General features: G+C 43.5%; 2 protein-coding genes across 19 annotated transcripts in view; one reads left to right on the top strand and one right to left on the bottom strand.

The window, feature by feature from the left end:
• The window catches only part of unm_hu7910 (un-named hu7910), a 230,793-nt gene extending 222,369 nt beyond the window's left edge, over positions 1 to 8,424 (top strand). For 7 of the 16 annotated variants that reach the window (XM_072571557.1, XM_072571571.1, XM_072571570.1 and 4 more), the window contains 2 exons: positions 1,486 to 1,619; positions 3,381 to 5,570. In XM_072571557.1, the coding sequence (XP_072427658.1) occupies positions 1,486 to 1,619; positions 3,381 to 3,531 (285 nt within the window). In that variant the 3' untranslated portion in view covers positions 3,532 to 5,570. Of the gene's footprint in view, positions 1 to 1,485; positions 1,620 to 3,380; positions 5,952 to 8,308 lie in introns of those variants that run through there. The other 9 variants (XM_072571565.1, XM_072571566.1, XM_072571564.1 and 6 more) reach the window with 3 other exon arrangements.
• Positions 8,425 to 8,429: 5 nt separating this feature from the next.
• LOC140477513 (clavesin-1-like) overlaps positions 8,430 to 25,922 on the bottom strand; it is a 121,399-nt gene continuing 103,906 nt past the window's right edge. For all 3 annotated transcript variants that reach the window (XM_072571577.1, XM_072571574.1, XM_072571575.1), the window contains one exon: positions 8,430 to 9,131. In XM_072571577.1, coding sequence (XP_072427678.1) covers positions 9,047 to 9,131 — 85 coding nt within the window. In that variant the 3' untranslated portion in view covers positions 8,430 to 9,046. The remainder of the gene's footprint in view (positions 9,132 to 25,922) is intronic.

Raw genomic sequence — 25,922 nt, forward strand, 5'->3', positions numbered from 1 at the left:
ACAAGACGCTGTGCCAAGGGGACCTTTCCTAACAAAGCAGGTTGATGTATATCAAAAAATAACTGGCTACTAAAAGGCAAGTTCCAAGAATGTAGCTCAGAGAACCAAGAATTGAGAAAGAGCTGGAAAGCTGCAAGTGGAGTAGAGTTGTCTATATTGTCTATGCTTTTCAAGTCTTGCCAATCTGTTTGAACCCAGTTAATTTTCAAAAAGAGCAAAGTTGCAGTAGTTAGTCACCCTATATTTTGATTTCAGCAAATTGTCTGTAGTTGAAGTGTTTTTGTTTATCAGTATATTTGCTTTGTTATTCACTTGGAGGGACATGGGTGTCACTGGCTGGGCCCAGTATTTATTGCCCATCCATAGCTGCCCTTGATAAAGTGGGGATAAGCTGCCTTCTTGAACTGCTATAATTCACATAGTGTGTGTGTGTGTTATTTGCAAGTAATGTAAATAAAATTTTGGCAAAGGATTTGCCAGCACCTACTTATTGACTGCAGTTCCATCTTCAACACCATTACCAAGATCCAGGTGCCTCCCCACTGTCTATAACTGGATTCTCAACTTGCTGACCCGCAGACTGCAATCAGTAAGGATAGGTGACCACACCTTCACCACAATAATCTTCAACACAAGGCTGCATACTCAGCCCCTTACTGTACGCCTTATACACTCATGGCTGTGTGGCCAAATTCAGCTCTAACTCCATTCACAAATTTGCTGATTTGTAAGTCAGATCTCAAACAATGATAGGACTGAGTACAGAAAAACAGATTTATGGTTGATGGCATGATGTAAAGACGACAATCTCTCCATCAATGTCAGCAAAACAAAGGAACTGGTCATTGACTTCAAGACTCAATGTGGAGGACATGCCCCTGTCTGGATCAATGGGGCTGAGGTGGAGATGGTCAAGAAACCATAACATTGTCTCTACTTCCTCAAAAGACCAAGGAAATGTGGCATGTCCACAAGGATTCTTACCAATTTTTATAGGAAGAGACCATCACACAAACCAGCTTCCTATCCACTGGCTCCATCTATACTTCCTACTGCCCTGGGAAAGCAACCAACATCATCAAAGACCCCTCCCACCCTGACTGTACTCTCTTCCCACCCTCTTCCATTGGGCAGAAGATATAGAAGTTTGAATACATGTATGAATAGATTCAAGAACAACTTCTTCCCTGCTGTTATCAGACTTTTGAACAGATCTCTCAAATGTCAATTCTGACCTCTCTCTCTCTCTCTCTCTCTCTCTCTCTCTCTCTCTCTCTCTCTCTGTTCTGTTACCCTGATGCGCTTTGGTCCGATCTGCCTGCATAACACACAAAGCAGCACTTCTCACTGTATCTTGGTACATGTGACAACAAAAAAATTAATCAACAGCAGTCAGATTATTAACATGTTGGCCTATTGTCTGGTAACATTAGATTGAGAGTGAGAGAAAATCATTTTAATTTACTGTTGTGCATTTTGTTTTAGATAAAGTATTCAGTTATGCACCCAGGGACTCATGTCTGGCCTCACACTGGACCCACAAACTGTCGCCTAAGAATACATCTTGGCCTGGTCATTCCTAAACAAGGCTGTGCAATCCGTTGTGCCAATGAGACCAGGTAGGATGTGACTTGATTTTTTTTTAACATATTTGTAATCAACAGGTTAAAATCACAGAAACACTTTTTTTAAAAATGTTTTTCTCAATCTCTAAGTAAAATCAGTTTCCTCCAACTGTTTTTAAAAATAAAAGTATTTCTGAGTAATTGTGAACATTTCACTGAATTCTTCCAGTCTAGCACCGCAATGCCTGGGTTACTTCCAACATTACAACCAGCTTTTGGGAGAATTCCAGGGTTTATACAACTGTACAAACCTATTATTTGTTAACTGGAAATAACATATGATTGCCTTGATTGAAATGTAATTTGATTAGTCTTAAACGTTTTTTTGAACTTGTGTTAGAATGCTGTGAGATCTTATAGAGAGGGTGTTGTAGCTAGGAATGAAGGAGGAGGCGAGGGAGAGAGAATTGAAGTACCTGTTATCTTATTGCAGCTGCCAATGCTGTGGATATTTTGCATAAGATGGAGAATGACCTGCCTAGAGGCCAGTTGTGCCAATTAAAGACCTGTTCCTACTTCCAGCTGTGTGAACCACCCTGAGTGTTCAAGGCAGTGGGCCCTCCTATGCTGTGCCTCATGGAGGGACAGTTCCTGACTTCCTGCTGACCGAGCTCCCCTTCCAGTTCCTGCTCCCCCCCACCCTGTTTATTCTGCTGTGTCGTAATGTCACCATATGTCAATGAACGTCTTGGTTGGATACAGTTGAACTACCGGTCACCACTTCTGGAATTATCGTTGTAAAGGTGTAATTTAAAAACTGATGGGGAGTTTGCTGACATTCCATTCCATCTATTCCAAATTGTTGAACATCTCGATCTTAAGAAACCACTTTACCCGTTCCTAACTGTAGTCAGATTACAGATGTCACCAGCACTTTGTACAGCTGCAACATAACCTCCCTGCTTTTAAACTCAATTCCTTTAGCTATGAAGGACAAAATTCCGTTTGCCTTCCTAATTACCCATTGTACCTGCAGACCAACCTTCTGTGATTCCTGCAAAAGGACACCCAGGTCCCTCTGCATAGCAGCATGCTGCAACTTTTTGCCATTCAAGTAATCATCCTTTTTGAGATTATATATTAGTGAGGCCTGTTCTGGAGTACTGTGTCCAATTCTGGTGTCCCTGCTATAGGAAGGATATTATTAAGCTGGAGAGGGTTCAGAAAAGATTTACCAGGATCTGGTATGTATAGAGGGTTTGAGTTATGAGGAGAGGCTGGATAGGCTGGGACTTTTAACTGGAGTGTTGGAGGTTGAGGGGTGACCTTATTGAGGTTTATAAAATTGAGAGGTATGGATAAGGTGAGTGGCAGATACCTCTTCCATAGAGTGTGGCATATTTTTAAGGTGAGAGGAGAAAGACTTTTAAAAAGACACAGTGTGGTTTGTGTGTGGATTGAACTTTTAGAGGAAGTGGTGGATGTGGCTACAGTGAGAATGTTTAAAAGACATTTGAATAAGTACATGAATGAGAAATGTTTCCAGGGATATGAGCCAGGAGCAGGACGTTTAGTTGGGATTATGGTCGGCATGGACTGGTTGGATTGAAGGGTCTGTTCCCCTGCTGTATGAATCTATGGCTCTGACTATATTACTCAATCACCAAAGACTTCCATCTTGTACTCACGTTTTATTTCAGGAACCTATAAATTTCTCATCCAAATTCTCTTCTATAGAAAGAAATGTTAAATGTCTCTAAACTTAGTTTTGATTTTCACCAAATGTGAAAATGCAATGTTGCTGTCTGTCTGCAGAGAATGGAAGGAGGGCAAGGTGATAATCTTCGATGACTCCTTTGAGCATGAGGTTTGGCAGGATGCGAACAGCTACAGGCTAATCTTTATCGTGGATGTGTGGCACCCAGAGCTGACACCTCAGCAACGAAGAAGTCTTTCCCCAATCTAACGCTGTATCTCTGACATAAACTAGAGAAAGCAGGTTGGGGGTTGAGCAAACATGAAGAAATTGTGTGATGTAATGAAGTGCAACGAGTTCCATTGATTTCTACTTTTCCTGAAATTCCTGGTGCAGCAGTGTTTCCAGACTGAGGGTAATGTGTTTTTCCAAAACCAAAGCAATTAAATAAATCAGAAGGTCTCCTGAAATATTTTTAAGGGGACATTCTTTATAATTGAGTGATCATATTTGACCTGTGACCTCTCCCAAAAGTTAAATACTAAGGTCCAAGCTGAATACAATCTACAGAGAAACTTCCAGTGTAGGAGTTCTCCAGTTGTGACTGGAATAATTTCAAAATAATTCACCTGAAGCAACTGAAGAATCCTTTTATTGGAAAAATGGCTGGATTAGGTAGCTTTCTGCCGTATTCAATGTGAACACAGTCTGATTAATTTATGTAAGGTATAGATTGTCACAGTTATGTAACTGACCTTCAGTGTTTTGTATTTCTCTGTACAATCAAAGTTGCTTATTTTTAATCGCTGATAATGACAAGTTACATAGAGATGATTTGTACCTCCCCTTGCATTTGGTAAAGTGCATTTGCATGGCACATAGATGTAGTTGAAATCAGCATTTCCTTTTTGATAACAAGTGATAGGAATTAATTATTAAAAGGGTACTGTTACGTGGAGATATTAATTTAGAATTTATTTTGGTTCACTTTTTAATTTCTTTTTAATAACATGAGTGTTAATGCCCTCAGTGGGGGAGCTGCCTTTGAGAAGTTACTAAGCCTGACAGTGAGAGCAAGATTGATTAGCTCACAAAGTTAATACGACATGATCACTGAAGCATTCTGAATTAACAGATGTATCTGTGCCTATACTGAGCTCACCCACACTGTGCTTAGTAACTCCTTCAAAGTCATTCCCCCAGATGGATCAGTAGCACTCAGTTCAAATAAAAAAATTAAATTCCTAAATTGTGTAAGTCATTATAGAGCAAGTTTCTGACCATCAGTGTTGCTTATAAAATTATAAAAATGAATCCTCTGGAATTCAGAATTGCCGATATTAATTTTGTAGGAAGAGCCTAAAAGTACACTCTCACAAGGTGCTCGTTACTGCACAAGCCAATGTTGAACTGTTTTTAGTGTGACAAAAATGAACAAATGCCAAAGTGGAAAGGCACACTCATTCAGTAGACAGCTGATACATCTGCACAAAGTGCCAAAAAGCAGATGGCTTGTGACAGCTGTAATACATCTACAATAAAATGACCATATGCTTTTATCTTCAAATTTATTACACTCTGTTCAAATGACAGATTTTACTTTGAAGGAGCAAAGCATCAAAGGCTACATTCACCATGTAACTGAAATACTTCTGTCTCAAAGCAATCACAAGTACAGTCAGGTCCCTGCAGAGAAATGGGGATTGCAAACTGGAGTAAATGTTACTTACGTTCTCATAGTGATAGCTCTTAGCAAACTATCTAAGAAGCATTATGTTGGGTACAGAAAAAGCACGGAAAATATATTTTATTTCAACAAAACCACGTATTGTGATTTTTAAATATATCGCATTCTGCAGCATCTTATTCTGTTAGACTGATGCTGGTTTACAAACGATCCAAAGGAGTTGGATTGGCTATACAGAGGGGAAAGAGCTTTTTATCTCCGTTCAGCCATAGTCTATCACACATACTCTAATATTACCAGAGTCTTTTTTTAAGTAATGCAAATGTAATTGAATATTCCTTAATATCCAAATACTGCAGCAATATAAATTAACTTTGTATTTTATTCAGTTCTGAGTTCAGGAAGTTCAAAGTACTGACTAAAAGCTGCATGGTGCCTAGCTTTCAAGTAACCATGGACAAAGTCAATCAGTTCAGAACTAAATAAAAGAAACAAATAAAATCAGGGGAGTAAGAGTCAGTGAGATCTAAAGTTGCCTCCCAGTTATTTTAGGGCATGAGCCCTTCTTCAGGAATGAGGAAAGTGTGTCCAGCAGGCTAAGATAAAAGGTAGGGAGGAGGGGCTTGGGGGAGGGGAATTGGAAATGCAATATGTGGAAGGAGGTTAAGGTGAGGGTGATAGGCCAGAGTGGGGGCGGGGGCGGAGAGGTCAGAAAGAAGATTGCAGGTTAGGAAGGTGGTGCTGAGTTCGAGGGATTTGACTGAGACAAGGTGCAGGGAGGGGAAATGAGGAAACTGGAGAAATCTGAGTTCATCCCTTGTGGTTGGAGGGTTCCTAGGCGGAAGATGAGGCGCTTTTCCTCCAACTGTCGTGTTGCTATGGTCTGGCGATGGAGGAGTCCAAGGACCTGCATGTCCTTGGTGGAGTGGGAGGGAGAGTTGAAGTGTTGAGCCACGGGGTGGTTGGGTTGGTTGGTTGGTCCAGGTGTCCCAGAGGTGTTCTCTGAAACGTTCCGCAAGTAGGCGGCCTGTCTCCCCAATATAGAGGAGGCCACATCGGGTGCAGCAGATGTAGTAAATGATGTGTGTGGAGGTGCAGGTGAATTTGTGGCGGATATGGAAGGATCCCTTGGGGCCTTGGAGAGAAGTGAGGGGGGAGGTGTCGGTGCAAGTTTTGCATTTCTTGCGGTTGCAGGGGAAGGTGCCAGGAGTGGAGGTTGGGTTGGTGGGGGGTGTGGACCTGACGTGGGAGTCACGGAGGGAGTGGTCTTTTCGGAACGCTGATAGGGGAGGGGAGGGAAATCTATCCCTGGTGGTGGGGTCAGTTTGGAGGTGGTGGAAATCACGCCGGATGATACAATGTATATGGAGGTTGGTGGGGTGGTAGGTGAGGACCAGTGGGGTTCTGTCCTGGCGGCAATTGGAGGGACGGGAAGTGGAGGAGATGTGGTGGAGAGCATTGCCGATCACGTCTGGGGGGAAATTGCGGTCTTTGAAGAAGGAGGCCATCAGGGTTGTAGGGTATTGGAAGTGGTTCTGCTGGGAGCAGATGCGGCAGAGATGAAGGAATTGGGAATATGGGATGGCATTTTTACAGGGGGCAGGGTGGGAGGTGGTGTAGTCTAGGTAACTGTGGGAGTCGATCGGTTTATAGTAAATGTCCGTGTTGCTTTGGTCACCCGAGATAGAAATGGAGAGGTCTAGGAAGGGGAGGGAGGAGTCTGAGACGGTCCAGGTAAATTTGAGGTCGGAGTGGCCACAAATTCACCTGCACCTCCACACACATCACTTACTGCATCTGCTGCACCCGATGTGGCCTCCTCTATACTGGGGAGACAGGCCGCCTACTTGCGGAACGTTTCAGAGAACACCTCTGGGACACCCGGACCAACCAACCCAATGGGCCTATCGCCCTCACCTTGACCTCCTTCCACCTATCACATTCCCAACGCCCCTCCCCCAAGTCCCTCCTTCCTACCTTTTATCTTAGACTGCTTGGCCCACTCTCCTCATTCCTGAAGAAGGTCTCATGTTCGAAACGTCGATTCTCCTGCTCCTTGGATGCTGCCTGACCTGCTGCGCTTTTCCAGCAACACATTTTCAGCTCTGATCTTCAGCATCTGCAGTCCTCACTTTCTCCCAGTTATTTTAGTAATGTAGTTTTACCTCTTGTGGAAGTAAAATACCAAAACCTCCTTGTAGCCATAAATAAAAAATACAAAAATTGGCTTCAAAGATACTGCAATATTTTGTAAGTTGTTGGTTTCAAATATTCTAATATTCAAAACTGTTGCTTCCCTTATCTCCCCATTATGAAACACTGCGTGTGCATGTTTGAAGAAACTCCGAGCAATATTGTTACCATAAGTTGCATCATTTTAGTGAGAGTTAATAAATGGAATATTTCTCTGCAATCGTCTGCCTTCAAATAAGTTCTAATTTACTCTCTATATTTAAAAAAAAACTGAAGGAACTGTGGGTACTAGAAATCAGATACAAAAACAGAAGTTGCTGGAAAAGCTCAGCAGGTGTGGCAGTATCTGTGCAGAGAAATCAAAATTAACGTTTCGGGTCCGGTGACCCTTCCTCAGAACTGATTTAACTCTACTTTCTCTTCACAAATCCTGCCAGACCTGCTGAGCATTGCCAGCAACTTGTGTTTTTGTTTTTGATTTACTCGATTCTCATACAGATCTAACTTTAATTTGAAATGAGTTGCGTACAAGCCTATGCTTTTTTTTAAGCCTAGCTTCAATCCACTTCTATTTGAAATGACTACTTGCAATAGGAAATGTGACTGTATTCTGTTCCACTGGCAGAGAATAGATTGAATGCATTTTATTTTGATATTTTGTAGAATACTTTGTTTTCTGTTGGTATCAGATTTGTTGTGTCATAGTGAGTGATTACCAATTACGGCACTACAAATTCCTTTCATTTTCTGCTATTGACTTTGAGATTTTAATTCTAAAATTACTACTACTGTATATCACTGAACAAAATTAATTATTTCTGAGTATTGTAGGCAAGTGTTGAACACACTGGTACATGTTGATTGTTACTTTGCTGTGATGGTTTTCTTCAGAAAGGATAATTTTTTTAAAGCTGCATGCTCTTCTGTAAATATGGAACCTCATAATGCTCTGTTTTATGTACACATTAGTACTGGTGTGAATGCAATGACTGCTTTTTTTTAAAAAAAGTCTTTAAACCTGAACAAAATGGAACTACCACTATGATTGTAGGATTTCAATTTGTATTTCTGACTGTAAATAGTTATTTTTTAAATTAGAGTTTTTAATTATACATTGGGTTTTTATTTGGCTCTTGGATCAAGAACCATCTTCTGTTTTATTTACAGATAAAAATGCTGGGATGGAATAATATGTTGGAATCGATGATCTGTAAGTTATTGATAGACACTTTGTAAAATGGATAAATGTCACTGAGCTTGATTTTCTCAAAATAAAACACAAAAAAAACACACAAGTATTTCTTTATTTGCTCAATCAACTGAACAGCTTTGTGGTTAGCAACATTACCTTCCTTTACTGAATTGCAAGAAATTGCATTGATGAATTTTGAACATTCATCCAGCAAATAAATCAAGGAATGGATAGATAGATCTTTGGCACTTTAATAAATGGAGTTTCACCCTGCCTTCTGTTCATAATATTAGTTTTCGAGTCCTCTTTTGAAATAAAACCCATCCTTTCTTGGTTACTACTAAAAGGCACAAACACATCTGAATAGTACGTGCCTGTTATCAAGACAAACAGTTCTGCAATAATGAAAATTTACCTTCACTCTTTCTTAGGCAATATACCAATATCTGTTACCATAGTTACCATCAGGTCACCTATAGCAGATACAAAATCCTTTAGGAATACTGTTTTAAATGATTTCTCATTCTTCAATCAACTTGATGTTCGGACAAGATGACAGTGATATCAGAATTTTGTCTTTGAAGAAAAATGGAAAAAAACACTTCAGATAGTTGAATGTGACTTGAGTTAAGCAAATGCTCCATTAATGTTTGCATCAGTGAGATCCAGTGGGGAGTTGCCATTGTTTCTGTGAGCTATGAGATGCCTTTAGTTCAGTGCAGAGCCAGGAGTGGCTGTGTGTTGTCATCATCCCTGTCCTCCTGCTTCAGGACACCTGGTTCCACCACTGACTGTGACCTAGGAGAATGACAAATCAGCCTGTTGTTAAACAGAGCATTGATCAATACAAAATACTTCACTCTCTCAGTGACAAAACAAAAAAGATGCACTCTTGTTAGTGGTGTGTAATGTTATTACAACATGAAAATTAATTGAGAGAATGTCCATTACTAGTTGGAGTACTGTAGAGAGGTATGTCTGAGTAATCTATTAGGACAACTTTTAGAGATGCCAAAAATGTCTCAGAATTTTGTCATTGCAAACCTGGTTTTAGCTGTAATATAAACCTTGCCTCATTTGTATTTTGTGATCACTATGTGAGTGCACATAAGCTGTTCTTTGAACATTTAAAGTGCAACAGATAAAATGTCATAGGAATGGAGGAGGTAAAGCATTTTAAATATATTCCTCAACAAATTTTTGTTTCTTCATTCAAAAGTCGTTTGCTTGTTATAGCCGAGCAAAATCCACGAACCCATTAATTCTCACATCAATGGTGTATGAAAATAGCAGTAGACAACTCTCAACAGCTTTTGTGGGTGGGTAAAGGCACCAGCTGTTGTCGCAATAAGTTACGCAGACAAAAAGCTGCAGGTTTGATTCCTGATCTCTGCTGAGTGAGCAAAGTCAGCTCAGGCAGCTGTTCCAACATTTACAATTAGCTTCAGTACTTTGAGGCAAAATGGTAGATTGAGCTTTTCAGGGCATCAAGGTGGTTGTGATTGATTTCCCTTTTACCAATCAGATTTCCTATTGATGATTATAGCCCAGTCATGGGTATTTTAACAATGTGGACTCTTATGAACTTAAATAAGATTTAATGTCCCATGGCAAACTTCCATAATAATTGTAATATATCAGATTGAAAATAGTCACCCTTAACTCTTTTTAACAATAGGTCATAACATGTTTTTATGTGAGATTCAGTTTTGAATTATAGGAATTGCCCTTAATCACAAATTTTATCCTTTTTAATCCCAGTTACGAAGGGAAAGTCACCATAATCTTACCAAACCACAGGGCTGCACTCTCGTTACAGAGAGTTGATTAACCTGAGGGTCAGCGAGTGAAGAGGTTGAGAAGGGGAATCCTTCACACTAACTACAGCTGCTTTGGGAATTGAACCCACACTGTTAGCATCACTCACCAGCTGTCCAGCAACTAAGCTACCCGTCTTTGTAACTGCAGTTTACGAGAATACAGTTTCAGAAACAACCTGTCCTTAGCACTGTACCGTGTTGGAACCCCAGTCTGTCTGAATCTGTGCTGTTCTTCCTCCTGTAACGATTCACTGGAAATCAAATTCTGCTATACCCAGACTTGTCACAAAATATGAAATCTTTTATTGAAGTATACAAAGTCCTCAATTTACGCATCTGATCACCTCAGGTTAATAATAATCTAACACCAGGTTTCTCTATTTAATAAACTACTAGGAATGGTGCAGTAGTGAAGGTTTTGGATACCAGGATAATTGGGGCTCTTTCTGGGATATGTGGAACCTCTACAAACAGGAGGGTCTACACCTGAACCAGAGGGGTACCAATATCCTGGGGGGACAGACTTTGCTTCTGCTCTTCGCAAGGGTTTAAACATATTCAGCCGGGGGATGGGAACCAAAGTTGTAGTTCCAGTGTCCTGGAGGTTGACGGTAGTGAGGTCAGAAATGAGGTTTCAAGGTCGCAAGAGTTCATCGGCAAGCAGGAAAGTGGTTTGAACTGTGTCTACTTAAACGCCAGGAGCATCGGGAATAAGGTGGGGGATCTTACAACGTGGGTTAGTACCTGGAACTTTGATATTGTGGCCATTTCGGAGACATGGGTAGAGCAGGGACAAGAATGGTTGTTGCAGATTCCAGGGTTTAGATGTTTCAATAAGAACAGAGAAGGTGGTAAAAGAGGAGGAGGAGGTGTGGCATTGTTGGTCAAGGACAGTATTACGGCTGCAGAAAGGATGTTTGAGGACTTGCCTGCTGAGGTTAGAAACAGGAAAGGAGAGGTCACCCTGTTGAGAGTTTTCTTTCGGCCTCCAAATAGTTCCAGAGATGTAGAGGAAAGGATAGCAAAGTTAATTCTTGATAGGAACGAGAGTGACAGTGTAGTTCTTATGGGGACTTTTAACTTTGCAAATATTGACTGGAAATACTATAGTTTGGAGTACTTTAGAAAGGTCAGTTTTTGTCCAATGTGTGCAGGAGGGTCTCCTGACACAGTATGTAGACTGGCCAACAAGAGGCAGGGCCACATTGGATTTGATACTGGGTAATCAACTCAGCCAGATATTAGATTTGGAGGTAGGTGAGCACTTTGGTGATAGTGACCACAATTCGGTTGTTTAACAATGGAAAGGGACAGATATAACACAAGGCAAGAGTTATTGCTGAGGGAAAGGCAATTATGATGCGATTAGGCAAGATTTAGGATGCATGGGATGGGCACAATTGAAATGTGGAGGTTATTCAAGGAACAGCTACTGTGTGTCCTTGATAAGTATGTCAGGCAGGGAGGAAGTGGTCAAGCAAGGGAGCCATGGTTTACGAGAAAAGTTGAATCTCTTGTCAAGAGGAAGAAGAAGGCTATTGTTAGGATGAGACATGAAGGCTCAGTTAGAATGCTTCAGAGTTACAGATTAGTCAGGAAGGACCTGAACAGAGAGCTAAGATGATCCAGGTGGGGACATGAGAAGTCGTTGGCAGATAGCTTTAGGGTTTTCCTTGATCCTTTCTATAGGTATATCAGGAATTAAAGAACGACTAGAGTAAGATTAGACCCAATCAAGGACAGGAGTGGGAATTTGTAAGTGGAATCTGAGGAGATAGAGGCAGCACAAAATGAATATTTTTTGTCCGTATTCAAGACTAGAAAAGGACAATGTTGTCAAGGAGAATACTGAGGTACAGGCTTTTAGACTAGATGGGATTGAGGTTCACAAGGAGTAGGTGTGAGCAATTCTGGAAAGTGTGAAAATAGGTAAGTCCCCGGTCCGGATGGGATTTATCCTCTAATTCTCTGGGAAGCCAGGGAGGAGATTGCAGAGCTTTTAGCTTTGATCTTTGTCATCATTGCCTACAGGAATAGTGCCAGAAGACGGGAGGATAGCAAATGTTGTCCCCTTGTTCAAGAAGGGGAGTAGAGACAACCCTGAAAATTATAGACCAGTGAGCATTACTTCGGTTGTGGGTAAAGTGTTAGAAAAGGTTATAAGTGATAGGATTTATAAACATCTAGAAAGGAATAAGTTGATTAGGGATAGTCAACACAGTTTTGTGAAGGGTAGGTCATGCTTCACAAACCTTACTGAATTCTTTGAGAAGGTGACCAAACAGGTGAATGAGGGGAAAGCGATTGATGTGGTGTATATGGATTTCAGTGAGGCATTTGAGAAGGTTCCCCATGGTGGGTTATTGCACAAAATATGGAGGCATGGGATTGAGGGTGATTTAGCGGTTTGGATCAGTAATTCGCTAGCTGTAAGAAGGTAGAGGGTGGTGGTTGATGGGAAATGTTCATTTTGGAGTTCAGTTATGAGTGTGGTACCACAAGGATATGTTTTGTCATTTTTATAAATGACCTAGATGAGGGCGTAGAAGGATGGGTTTGTAAATTTGCAGATAATAGACAATAGGTGCTGGAGTAGGCCATTCTGCCCTTCGAGCCTGCACCACCATTCAATATGATCATGGCTAATCATCCTTAATCAGTATCCTGTTCCTGCCTTATCTCCATAACCCTTGATTCCACTATCCTTAAGAGCTCTATCCAACTCTTTCTTAAATGAATCCACAGACTGGGCCTCCACTGCCCTCTGGGGCAGAGCATTCCACACACCCACCACTCTCTGGGTGAAGAAGTTTCTCCTCATCTCTGTGCTAAATGGTCTACCCCGTATTTTTAAGCTATGTCCTCTGGTTCGGCACTCACCCATCAGCGGAAAAATATTTCCTGCCTCCAGAGTGTCCAATCCTTTAATAATCTGATATGTCTCAATCAGATCCCCTCTCAGTCTTCTAAACTCAAGGGTATACAATCCCAGTCGCTCCAGTCTTTCAGTGTAAGGTAGTCCCGCCATTCCAGGAATTGACCTCGTGAACCTACGCTGCACTCCCTCAATAGCCAGAATGTCTTTCCTCAAATTTGGAGACCAGAACTGCACACAATATTTCAGGTATGGTCTCACCAGGGCCCTGTACAGCTGCAGAAGAACCTCTTTGTTTCAAAACTCAATCCCTCTGGTTATGAAGGCCAGCATGCTATTAGATGCCTTCACTACCTGCTGTACATGCATGCTTGCCTTCATTGACTGGTGTACAAGAATACCCAGATCTCTCTGTACTGCCCCTTTACCTAAATTGATTCCATTTAGGTAGTAATCTGCCTTCCTGTTCTTGCCACCCAAGTGGATAACCATCCATTTATCCACATTAAACTGCATCTGCCATGCATCTGACCACTCATCTAACTTGTCCAGGTCACCCTGTAAATCTCCTAACATCCTCCTCACATTTCACCCTGCCACCCAGCTTAGTATCATCAGCAAATTCGCTAATACCATCTTCCAAATCATTTCACATATATTGTAAAAAGCTGCGGTCCCAGTACTGATCCCTGCGGTACCCCACTGGTCACTGCCTGCCATTCCGAAATGGAGCCGTTTATCAATAGTCTTTGTTTCCTATCAGCCAACCAACTTTCAATCCAAGTTAGTACTTTGTCCCCAATACCACGCGCCCTAACTTTGCTCACTAACCTCCTATGTGGGACTTTATCAAAAGCTTTCTGAAAGTCCAGGTACACTACATCTACTGGATCTCCCTCGTCCATCTTCCGAGTTACATTCTCAAAAAATTCCAGAAGATTAGTCAAGCTGATTTCCCCTTCATAAATCCATGCTGACTCTGACCTATCCCGTTACTACTATCCAGATGTGTCATAATTTCATCCTTTATAATAGACTCCAGGATCTTTCCCACCACTGAAGTCAGACTAACTGGTCTATAATTTCCTGTTTTCTCTCTCCCACCTTTCTTAAAAAGTGGTATAAGATTAGCCACCCTCCAATCCGCAGGAACTGATCCTGAACCTATCAAACTCTGGAAAATAATCACCAACACATCCACGATTTCTCAAGCCACCTCCTTCTTTACCCTGAGATGTAGACCATCAGGCCCCGGGGACTTATCAACCTTCAGACCTAACAGTCTCTCCAACACCAATTCCTGGCAAATATAAATTCCCTCAAGTTCAGGTCCTTCAACCACTGTTACCTCAGGGAAATTGCTTGTGTCTTCCCCAGTGAACACAGATCAGAAGTACCAATTCAATTCTTCTGCCATTTCTTTGTTCCCTGTAATATATTCCCCTGTTTGTGTCTTCAAGGGCCCTGCTGACTCGCCAACTTTAAAGGGCATTTAAATTGTCATTGGATGAAAATGGAATAGTGTAAGTTAGATGGGCTTCAGATTGGTATCACAGGTAGGTGCAACAGAGGGCTGAAGGGCCTGTACTGTGCTGTAATGTTCTATGTTCGACTATTTATTTCAAATAGATTCTAACCACAGGTAAACAATTATGAACAGTTTTCATATAATTCTACCAGTTAAAAATGTCATGATCTTCTAAAGTCCACTCCTATATATATACACAAATGAAAAAAACATCAGTGTTATGGGTGGAGGGGGAACAAGTAATTTGAGGTAACAGTTCAATGGCACTAGTCCTCAGATGTGATTGCTTCCGGTTACCAAGACCTTCAGTTCTCGGAGCTTTTCTCTCGGGTTCTTTCACTTCTTCACAGGATGCACAGACCAACTGGTTCAGAAGTTATAACGTCTCTCACTTAGTTTACAGCAACTGGTGGCAGAAAGCAACTGATTTTCTTTAGCTTCAAGTATTTTGCTGGAGAGAGCAATACACCACATTTCCTTTCAGAAGTCCAAAGGCTCCTGACTCTATCGTTCTCATCCACAAGCTAGTTGACTGAGTAGAAGCCAATCGTAGTTGTCGTTAGGTTGATTATCTTAGGCATCCCCAGGTGGTCACATTTCCACAAGCCAATCATCAGCCTGTTGCAGGGCAAATTTTACTTTGTTGATCTCCCAAAAAATAGGGCAGCTCCTATTCAATGCCCCCCTCAGGATAAGCACAACCCACAATGAGTTTCAGTAAAACTGCTTTTTAAAGTTCCTTCCTCAAGCCTTTGTTGGGAAAAGTCCTTTTCCCAGCTCAGAGTATAATCAAAATGAAACTGAAAAGATGCTGTTTTTATAGCCCAATACCCAATGTAATATAAAATCTTGTCATTGCTGCATGAGGAGATGTTCTAAGTTCAAAAGCCTTTCAAAGTATTAACTTCGAGCAAAAGGAGAAAATTTACAGAAAAGCTGTATTTGCTCTGGGAATAAACGAGCAAAGACTTTACAGTCAACAAGTGGTGGCTCTATCCCGTTCACACTGAGTGGTAATTCAGTGTCTTCAGCCACCTTGTGACCATCCTGTTCCCCCCACCCCCCCATCCCCAAACCCCCCTATACTACTGCTCCATCACTCACTGAAAGTGATCTTCCTGCGACTCAATGTCACCATCTTCCTCCTCAGAAGATTACTACCCCTCTCCCAGCTTAAAGATTTCAAACGGCTCTCCCTCAGGACTGATCCTTGCAGCTCGCCATTAGTCACAGCCTGAAAATTCATAAATGCCACATTCATTCCCACTCTCTGCTTCCTGCCCACGGACCAATCCTTGACCCATAACAATAATGGATGAGGAGAGAACATCACATCCATCTGTTCATCCATGAACCAAGAAGCCATTGTCCCTTCCCCCATCCCATCTGCTCACAGATGTTTGACGTTCTCCTCTGTTACTCCCTTTTCTGACCCTACAGCGATGACCATCAGACCTTCCAACTGTAGCAACATACTGAAAATAAAGAAATATCAGAATCACTTAGCAGTATCAGAGAGGAGTCAACATCCTCATTACACTCACATGCAGAACAAGATGGGAATTGGCTGACCTTCCTCTCAGATTGTATGACAAATCACCTCCCTCACTACCAAAACAGTAAAGATCCTTCAGTGATAAATATTCAGTAAAGATCCTTCAGTGATAAATATTCAGTAAAGATTCATCCTGCCCCTGAAGGAGGGTCATTGAACGTGAAACGGTAACTCTTGCTTTCTTCCTGCAGAAGCTGCCAATACCTACTGAGTTTCACCAGCAATTTCTGCTTTTGTTCAAGATTCTCCATTATCTGAGTTTAAAGGAGTATCAACTAGTTACTGCAAAATGCATCCTACCCTTCTGTGGAAATATCCCAGGGGCAGGTTTATGAACCACGGTCCTGCACTGGGACTAACTGTTGCTGGTTTTTATGGTGTGGTTTTATCTATATTGATGAACAGGCAAGGGGTAGTTAATGGGGACAAGTGTTTATATTTTGTGGTGTGATGTCAATGGAGCGGGTACAATTCCATACCATCTGTGTCGGTTCATAGGGGCCTACACCCATGTCCTAGCCTTGCTTGTGCAGTGGTGCTACCCTATACACAGAAACAATGTCTTTCTCTACTGGAGGGAGATGTCTCTGTTCCATTATGAACTCCGAATAATGACCAAATCTGCAGCTTTGTGCTTATTTCTTACTTCCCTCCCCCCAAAACGTCGGAAACAAAAACAGAAATTGCTGGAAAAGCTCAGCAGGTCAGGCAGCATCCATGGGGAGAAATCAAAGTTAATGTTTTGGGTTGAGTGACCCTTCCTCAGCCCAAAACATCAGGCCTTTCCTTCCATTTTCACATACGATCACTGCAGCACAGAACATACATGTTTGCACCAGCATCTGTGTGGTATTTTTAAAGTGTTTTTTCTTATTTATAAATGTAGCAGAGAAGGCAAAACATGTGTTAATGGGAGCAACATATACATTTAAGTAATATGTTTTGTACTTAATACGAGCAGGTCAATCATTTATCCTCAATCCTGAGGGGCAGCTCACAGATTCACAGCCAAGCTCACTGATTCGTAGTTTTCAAAATCAAAATCATGTGGCTCACTGGTTTGCACTTTTGCCTCACAGTGCTAGAGACCTGGGTTCGATTCTAGCCTCAGGCGACTGACTGTGTGGAGTTTGCACATTCCCCCCTGTGTCTGCGTGGGTTTTCTCCAGGTGCTCTGGTTTCCTCCCATAATTCAAAGACGTGCAGGTCAGGGTGAATTGGCCATGCTAAATTGCCCGTAGTGTTAGGTCCATTAGTCAGGGGTAAATATAGGATAGTGGAATGGGTCTGGGTGGGTTACTCTTTGGAGGGTCAGTGTGGACTTGTTGGGCTGAAGGGCCTGTTTCCATACTGTAGGGAATCTAACTTGAAGATCAGAAATTAAATGACTAAAATACTGGAAAATATGGCACAGGCCAAGGTCAGGTTCCTGATGAAGGGTCCTGACTCAAAACACTGACTTTCCTGCCCCTCTGATGCTGTCTGACCTGCTCCACATTCTATCGACTACAGTCCAACAGGTTAATTTGAAATCACAAGCTTTCGGAGCGTTGCTCTTTCATCACAGCAACACTCCGAAAGTCAAATAAACCTATTGGACTATAACCTGGTGTCGTGTGACTTCTGACCTTGTCCATCGTAGTCCAACATTGGGACCTCCACATCATGTCACAGACCAAGTGACTCATTTGATCTTCGTAAATAATTAGCAGCCCAGTCTGTATCCTGCTCATTAATGTGCACATGGCAGCAAAAGAAGGGTCAGATTTTGAGATCAATTCAGATTCCTTTTTGTCACAAATTGATTGTATTACTTGGTCACTGTTGGCTATCAGTGGGTTTTATTTTAATATAGTATACGGAGGCTTCTGTTCCCATCCCAGATAGAAATATACTGAGGTAACACTTCCAGAAGCCTAGCCCTTATTGAGGTGAAATCATTAGCAGACATTGTTTAGGCAATATTAAAGAAGCACTGTGTAAGTCGATGGAAGCCATGGCCTGAAGGAGCCGATGTTGGACTGGGGTGGACAAAGTTAAAATTCACACAACACCAGGTTGTAGTCCATGTGTGATTTTTGACTAAGTTTATGGAGCAGTTGTGAGTGCATTGTGCCTATAAATACTCGTGTTTATGCCCTTTTGTGATTCTTTTTTAAACTTCCACTTTCATCTCTGCTATGATTTGTCACTCTCATTATAAAGGTTTTATTCTTGATTGTGTTTTTTTTCCCTTTGTTTGAAGGCAATAGGAAGAGAGTAAACCACTTACCGGTGCGGGAAATGAGAGGAAGAGAGTTTTTATAAAAGGAGGGAGTGGGAGATTTTCAGATTGGTGTGTAACAATGAGCAGAGCTCCCCCGGGATGGTGGGGGAAATAGTCCAATAAAACGTGGAACTGCTGAATAAAAGGTCAGAGGTCAGGACTGCCAGGAGGTTGAAAGAACAAACGAGGGTTCACAGCAGGTCGGCGGGGGGGGTGGGGTAAGAGTGAAAATGAACTGAAGAGCGAGTAGGAGATTCTGCCTTATTTTTCTTCAATTTGTAAAAAGCGACTAAAGCTCGATGAATAACATCAACCCTTTGAGATGAGAAAACCATCGACCTCTGTTTCTACAATCTATGGAGTCCGACTGTAATTAAATCTGTTTTATCAAAGTAATACTTCAAGGATCAAGAACCAATTACTTGATTGTGATAGGAGAGAGTTTGAGATATCACAAACTCAAACTGATATTTATAACAGAAGCTAAAGGGTAAAGAAAGATATGGTTTGTTGGTATGACAGTAATGTGGCAACGCTGCAATTTGAGATAATTCTATTGTGCAGAAAATACAAAATGCTGGAAATCACAGCTGGCCAGGCAGCATCCAGACAGAGAGAGTGAGCTAACATTTCGAGTCCAGAATATTAGCTCGCTCGCTCTCAGTGAATGCTGCCTGACCTGCTGTGATCTCCAGCATTTGATGCTTTCACCACAGATTCCAGCAGCTGCAGTAACTTGCTCCTAAATTCTATGCTGCACTTCACCTGCAGAAATTGTTTCACTGACATTGGATGATGGATGCTACCGTTCACACACAGTCACTTCACAGCATCCAATAACAAGAATTCAATAACTTCCATAATTTCTACGGTTCCAACATATGTGTTAAAGCTCTTACATCCTGGGCAGTACCATGGTGTGTATTGTAAATCCTCAACATGGTGATCCTTGACCACCTCAACATTACAAACTACCATTCCAACTTCAACCTCACTCACTCTCCAAACATGCTCCCAACTCCCACATTTATTCCTATATTTTATGGAACTCAATATCAGAATCTCTCCAATCATGTTTCCATCTCTGGCACAACACTAAGACTGCTCTTATGAAGAGCTCACAAATGCTACCCCACAGTGACCAGGACAGAGATGAACGCTCTCTCCTTGTTCTTTCTGAACTCTCTCACTTTTGAGATGATTGATCACACCATCCTCCTTCAACCCCTCTCCATCATCACCTGGACTGATCTCACCACGTTCCAGCTATTCCTTTCTGATCCCATCACCTCCAGTGGCTTCTCTTCCTGAACAAACCTGAGGATCTGTCCTTGACCCTCACACCTCTCTCTGAAGTATGTGCTGTCCATAAGTGACACGCTCTGAAAGCACAGAGTTCATTTTCACAGCACCCAGGAAAACCTCCTCACCAACCTCCAACACTGTTCCGGAATTATCCAGCTGCTTGTCTAACATTCAGTCCAGGCTAAATGGCTATTTCCTCAAAACAAATACTTGAACAACCGAGAACTTTGATTTTTGGTCCTTGCTCTGAATCTCATTTCCCGCGAGCCAGTAACACCATTCTGTTCCCAGCAACAGTCTGGGATTAACTTCACAGCTTTGGTTTCAAATTTGACCCCAAGATAAACATTTAACCCCAGAACCACAGTATCATTAAGAAAACATGTTTTACCAGTCTCAGCTCACCAACTACTGAGAACTTCATCTGTACCTTCAGGATCTCTGGACTCTTCCAATGTTTGTTAACCCTTCTCACACATTCTACCCTCCATAAAGCAGCTGTGATCCAAAACCATACTACCAATATTGTAGCTTCACTTGCCTGGTCACCTATCACACCTGTCCTTACTGACCACACTGACCAATCACACCTGTCCTTACTGACCATACTGACCTATCACCCCTGCCCTTACTGACCACACTGACCTATCACACCTGTCCTTACTGACCACACTGACCAATCACGTCTGTCCTCACTGACCACACTGACCTATCACACCTGTCCTTATTGACCACACTGACCAATCACACCTGTCCTTACTGACCAATCACGTCTGTCCTCACTGACCACACTGACCAATCACGTCTGTCCTCACTGACCACACTGACCTATGACCCCTGTCCTTACTGACCACACTGACCAATCACCCCTGTCCTCACTGACCACACTGACCAATCACCCCTGTCCTCACTGACCACACTGACCTATCACGCCTGTCCTTACTGACCTATCACCCCTGTCCTTACTGACCACACTGACCAATCACGTCTGTCCTTACTGACCACACTGGCTCCCAGTCAATCGATATCTTGATTTAAAAATTCTCATCATTGTTTTCAAATTTTCGATGACCTCACCCATAGAATCCCTACAGTGCAGGTAGAGGCTACTTGGTCCATCAATTCTTCGAACAATTCATCCGCCGCCTCCGCCTCCGAGCTTACTTTCACAATCAGGACTCCCGCCCACTTTCTGAGGACCCCTTCGCCCACCTCCAACACACTGCATCCACCGGGGCACCCTGCGCTGGCCTATTCCCTGCCCTCGACCTCTTCATTTCCAACTGCCACCAGGACATTAACCGCCTCAACCTGTCTACCCTCCCTCCCCCACTCCAACCTCTCACCCTCACAACGCGCAGCCCTCCAATCCCTCTGCTCCAATCCCAACCTCACCATCAAGCCGGCGGATAAAGGGGGCGCAGTGGTAGTCTGGCGCACTGCCTTTACACCGCTGAAGCCAAACGCCAACTTGAGGACACCTCTTCCTAACGCCCCCTCGACCATGACCCCACCCCCCATCACCAAACCATCATCTCCCAGACCATACAGAACCTCATCACCTCAGGAGATCTCCCACCCGCAGCTTCCAACCTCATAGTCCGGGAACCCCGCACTGCCCGGTTCTACCTCCTTCCCAAGATCCACAAGCCTGACCACCCTGGCCGACCCATTGTCTCAGCATGCTCCTGCCCCACTGAACTCATTTCTCCCTGCCTCGACACTGTCCTATCCCCCCTAATCCAGGAACTCCCCACATACCTTTGAGGCACCACCCACACCCACAACCTCCTCCAAGACTTCCGTTTCCCCGGCCCCCAATGCCTCATCTTCACCATGGAAATCGAATCCCTCTACACCTTCATCCGCCATGACCAGGGCCTCCAAGCCCTCCGTTTCTTCCTCTCCAGACATCCCTAACATTACCCTTCCACCGACACTCTCATTCGTTTGGCTGAACTGGTCCTCACCCTTAACAATTTCTCCTTTGAATCCTCCCACTTCCTCCAGACCAAAGGGGTAGCCATGGGCACCCGTATGGGCCCCAGCTATGCCTGTCTCTTTGTTGGCTACATAGAACAGTCCATCTTCTGTAATTACACCGGCACCACTCCCCACCTCTTCCTCCGCTACATTGATGACTACATTGGTGCCACCTCGTGCTCCCGCGAGGAGGTTGAGCAATTCATCAACTTCACCAACACATTCCACCCTGACTTTAAATTTACCTGGACCATCTCTGAAACCTCCCTCCCCTTCCTGGACCTCTCCATCTCCATTAATGACGACCAACTTGACACAGACATTTTTTACAAACCCACCGACTCCCACAGCTACCTGGATTACACCTCTTCCCACCCTACCTCTTGCAAAAATGCCATCCCGTATTCCCAATTCCTCCATGTCCGCCGGATCTGCTCCCAGGAGGACCAGTTCCACCATAGAACACACCAGATGGCCTCCTTCTTTAGAGACCGCAACTTCCCTTCCCACATGGTTAAAGATGCCCTCCAACGCATCTCGTCCACATCCCGCACCTCCGCCCTCAGACCCCACCCCTCCAACCGTAACAAGGACAGAACGCCCCTGGTGCTCACCTTCCACCCTACCAACCTTCGCATAAACCAAATCATCCGCTGACATTTTCGCCACCTCCAAACAGACCCCACCACCAGGGATATATTTCCCTCCCCACCCCTTTCCACCTTCCGCAAAGACCGTTCCCTCCGTGACTACCTGGTCAGGTCCACGCCCCCATACAACCCACCCTCCCATCCTGGCACTTTCCCCTGCCACCGCAGGAACTGTAAAACCTGTGCCCACACCTCCTCCCTCACCTCTATCCAAGGCCCTAAAGGAGCCTTCCACATCCATCAAAGTTTCACCTGCACATCCACTAATATCATTTATTGTATCCATTGCTCCCGATGCGGTCTCCTCTACATTGGGGAGACTGGACACCTCCTAGCAGAGCGCTATAGGGAACATCTCCAGGACACCCGCACCAATCAACCAAACCACCCCGTGGCCCAACATTTCAACTCCCCCTCCCACTCTGCCGAGGACATGGAGGTCCTGGGCCTCCTTCACCGCCGCTCCCTCACCACCAGACGCCTGGAGGAAGAACGCCTCATCTTCCGCCTTGGAACACTTCAACCCCAGGGCATCAATGTGGACTTCAACAATTTCCTCATTTCCCCTTCCCCCACCTCACCCGAGTTCTAAACTTCCAGCTCAGTTACTGTCCCATGACTTGTCCGGACTTGTCCTACCTGCCTATCTTCTTTTCCACCTATCCACTCCACCCTCTCCTCCTTGGCCTATCACCTTCATCCCCTCCCCCACTCACCCATTGTACTCTATGCTACTCTCTCCCCACCCCCACCCTCCTCTAGCTTATCTCTCCACGCTTCAGGCTCACTGCCTTTATTCCTGTTGAAGGGCTTTTGCCCGAAACGTCAATTTCGAAGCTCCTTGGATGCTGCCTGAACTAATCCAGCATCAGGTCTGTACTGACCCACCTAGACCCAACCCACATTGGAAACCTATGAAGACACGAGGAGAATGTGCAAACTCCACACAGTCACCCGAGGCTGGAATCGAACCCGGGTCCCTGATGCTGTGAGGCAGCCGTGCTAACCACTGACCCACCGTGCTGTTGCTCCCTATCTTTAATCTCCTTAAAGTCCTTCTACACTCTGAGAAAACTGCACTTCTCGTTGTGTATTCCCAGTTATAATCGCTGCACCATGGGTGACTGTGGACCTCCCCATCCTCAGTGTTACATCTCATTGCATTAATGTTTCATTAATGTCCAACGTGATACTTCATCAGAGCATCTGAAGAAGGATCACATTAAAGCACATGATTGTTCTGCACAGATTTACAGATTGACCATTCTACCTTAACTCGACAAAACAAAATAAGAGTGAAATCCTTTGGCAGTTGCTTGCATTCTCATTGTGCTATTTCCTTTGTTTAAAACTGGGCCAGGCTACCTTGGATGGCTGGTCTACAATACAGAGTGATGCCAACAGCATGGGGTTCAATTCCTGCACAGGCTCAGGTTACCCTGAGGGACTCTCCTTCTCAACCTCTCCCCTTGCCTGGGGCACGCTGACCCTCCAGTGAAACTGCTACCATTACCCACTCTCTCTCTCTCTCTCTGTAATGAGAGTCGCCCTATGTTCAGACAATGGTAACATTTTTACTTTACCAAACAGATAGAGTTTTCTGCTCCTCTAAAAGTACTAGAGCTGACATATTTATACCAGATGGCAACATGCAAAATTAGCACAAAATTGTCCGCTGCACCAAATCAGGGCAGTTGGTTAAAGTGATCAATTTTCATTCTTTGAAGCAGTTCTTTGCTATTTTCCGAGGTTTTGTGTTTCCAACATCGAGCTTTCTGGAGTTCCTGTCCAGCCTCTGCTTGTCTGCCTTAGACATGCCAACTTTGATTGGCGATACCCCTCCTGCCAATAACTCTGCCTCCCTTCACACTCCTGTACCCAACATGAGCCCCACCTTCCCTCTGTGACCTGGAAGTGAAAACTGACTCTCCATTGGCTGGTTGGATGAGGTTTCTCTGTCAGTCTCTTTCCCTCATTGTTTACTTTGTAAGAGTATCTGATAAAGGTTTTCAAAGATCATTTTAAAACAGCATTTCAATTTTTCCCAGATTGTTCACAACTGAATTCTCCAGATTAGCCATTAATTCCCGAGAGCCCAAGAAATCGGGTAAGATTGACAGTGTAACCTCTCACTTCTGCACAAGCAGTCTTTGTTGTTTTTTTCCATGACTTGAGCTGTCTTCCAGCAGCACAATTAAGGAGAGTTTTCAAAACAATTATTTAAGCAATTGTGTCAGGAGTAATATGCTATAAATATACCATCGTTTTACTGATATTCTGAAGTGGGGATGATACTATTGTAAAGAGCTCACTTGCAGAAAACAATTCAGGATGCTCCTTATCCCAACTGCTTTCCCGATCTGTCACTACTGTTAATCCTCACTATTTAAGGATTAGATTATTGCTCGGTCATGTGCCTTTCAAGAATAGGACAGATGTCCGAGGTAGTTTCTTTACTCAGAGAGTAGGAAGGGTATGGAATGCTTTGCCTCCAACGGTAGTAGATTCACCAACTTTAAGTACATTTAAGTCGTCATTGGACAAGCATATGGACGTAGATGGAATAGTGTAGGTTAGATGGGCTTCAGGTTGGTATGACAGGACAGTGCAACATCGAGGGCCGAAGGGCCTGTACTGCACTGTAATGTTCTATCTATCTGTCTATATAATGAGTCACAGAAATGGGTGTGTGCTTTTTTAAAGTTAAATGACAAGCTTCCTAAAAAGCATATTTGGTGTAAGTAATGTTTTGCTTTTTAGAATGAAGAAGTGTAAAATTTGTTCTCCAATTGTTTGTGACTGATCCAGATAATATGTTGTAATGTAAGAGAATAAATTGTTTATCTAACTCTGGCGTTTAGGCATACCCCTGTTAGATTTTGGCAAAGTAAATGGCATTTCCACTGAAAGAAAACCTGGCTGGAACTTGGGGAGGTGATGACGGTGTGACCTTCATCCAGAGAGCGAGGGAAGGTTCGGAGAACCTGGGCATGAATCAGACCATGGCAGGTGGCAAAATTTAAATTCAATTTTTAAAAATCTGAAATTAAGAGTTTAATGATAACCATGAATCAATTCTTGCAGAAAAACCCATCTGGATCGCTAATGCCCTTCAGAGAAGGAATTAGTTCTCTAATTTCAAAAAGCCTTCCTACCCATCCCCCCAGCTCCCTTTCTAGCCCCACCTCCTCCCTACCTTCCAGCTACCAACCGGATTCATCCCTCCCCTTGACTAACCAGGCCATACCCAACACCTGTGTCGACCTATCAGTACCTCACCACTCCTCTACTCTCTCCTGCACCATCCCCCCCTTTATCTGTAGCTCTCCCTAACCCCACTTCTACTCCTGAAGATGGGGGTTAGACACAAAACGTTGCCTTCTCTCCCCCCTGATGCTGCCTGCCTTGCTGTGTCCCCCTCCCTCCTGATGCTGCCTGCCTTGCTGTGTTCCCCTCCCTCCTGATGCTGCCTGCCTTGCTGTGTCCCCCTCCCTCCTGATGCTGCCTGCCTTGCTGTGTTCCCCCAGCCTCTTGATGCTGCCTGCCTTGCTGTGTCCCTCTCCCTCTTGATGCTGCCTGCCTTGCTGTGTTCCCCTCCCTCCTGATG

This window comes from Chiloscyllium punctatum, chromosome 5 (assembly GCF_047496795.1).
Source record: "Chiloscyllium punctatum isolate Juve2018m chromosome 5, sChiPun1.3, whole genome shotgun sequence".
Lineage (NCBI taxonomy): Eukaryota > Metazoa > Chordata > Chondrichthyes > Orectolobiformes > Hemiscylliidae > Chiloscyllium > Chiloscyllium punctatum.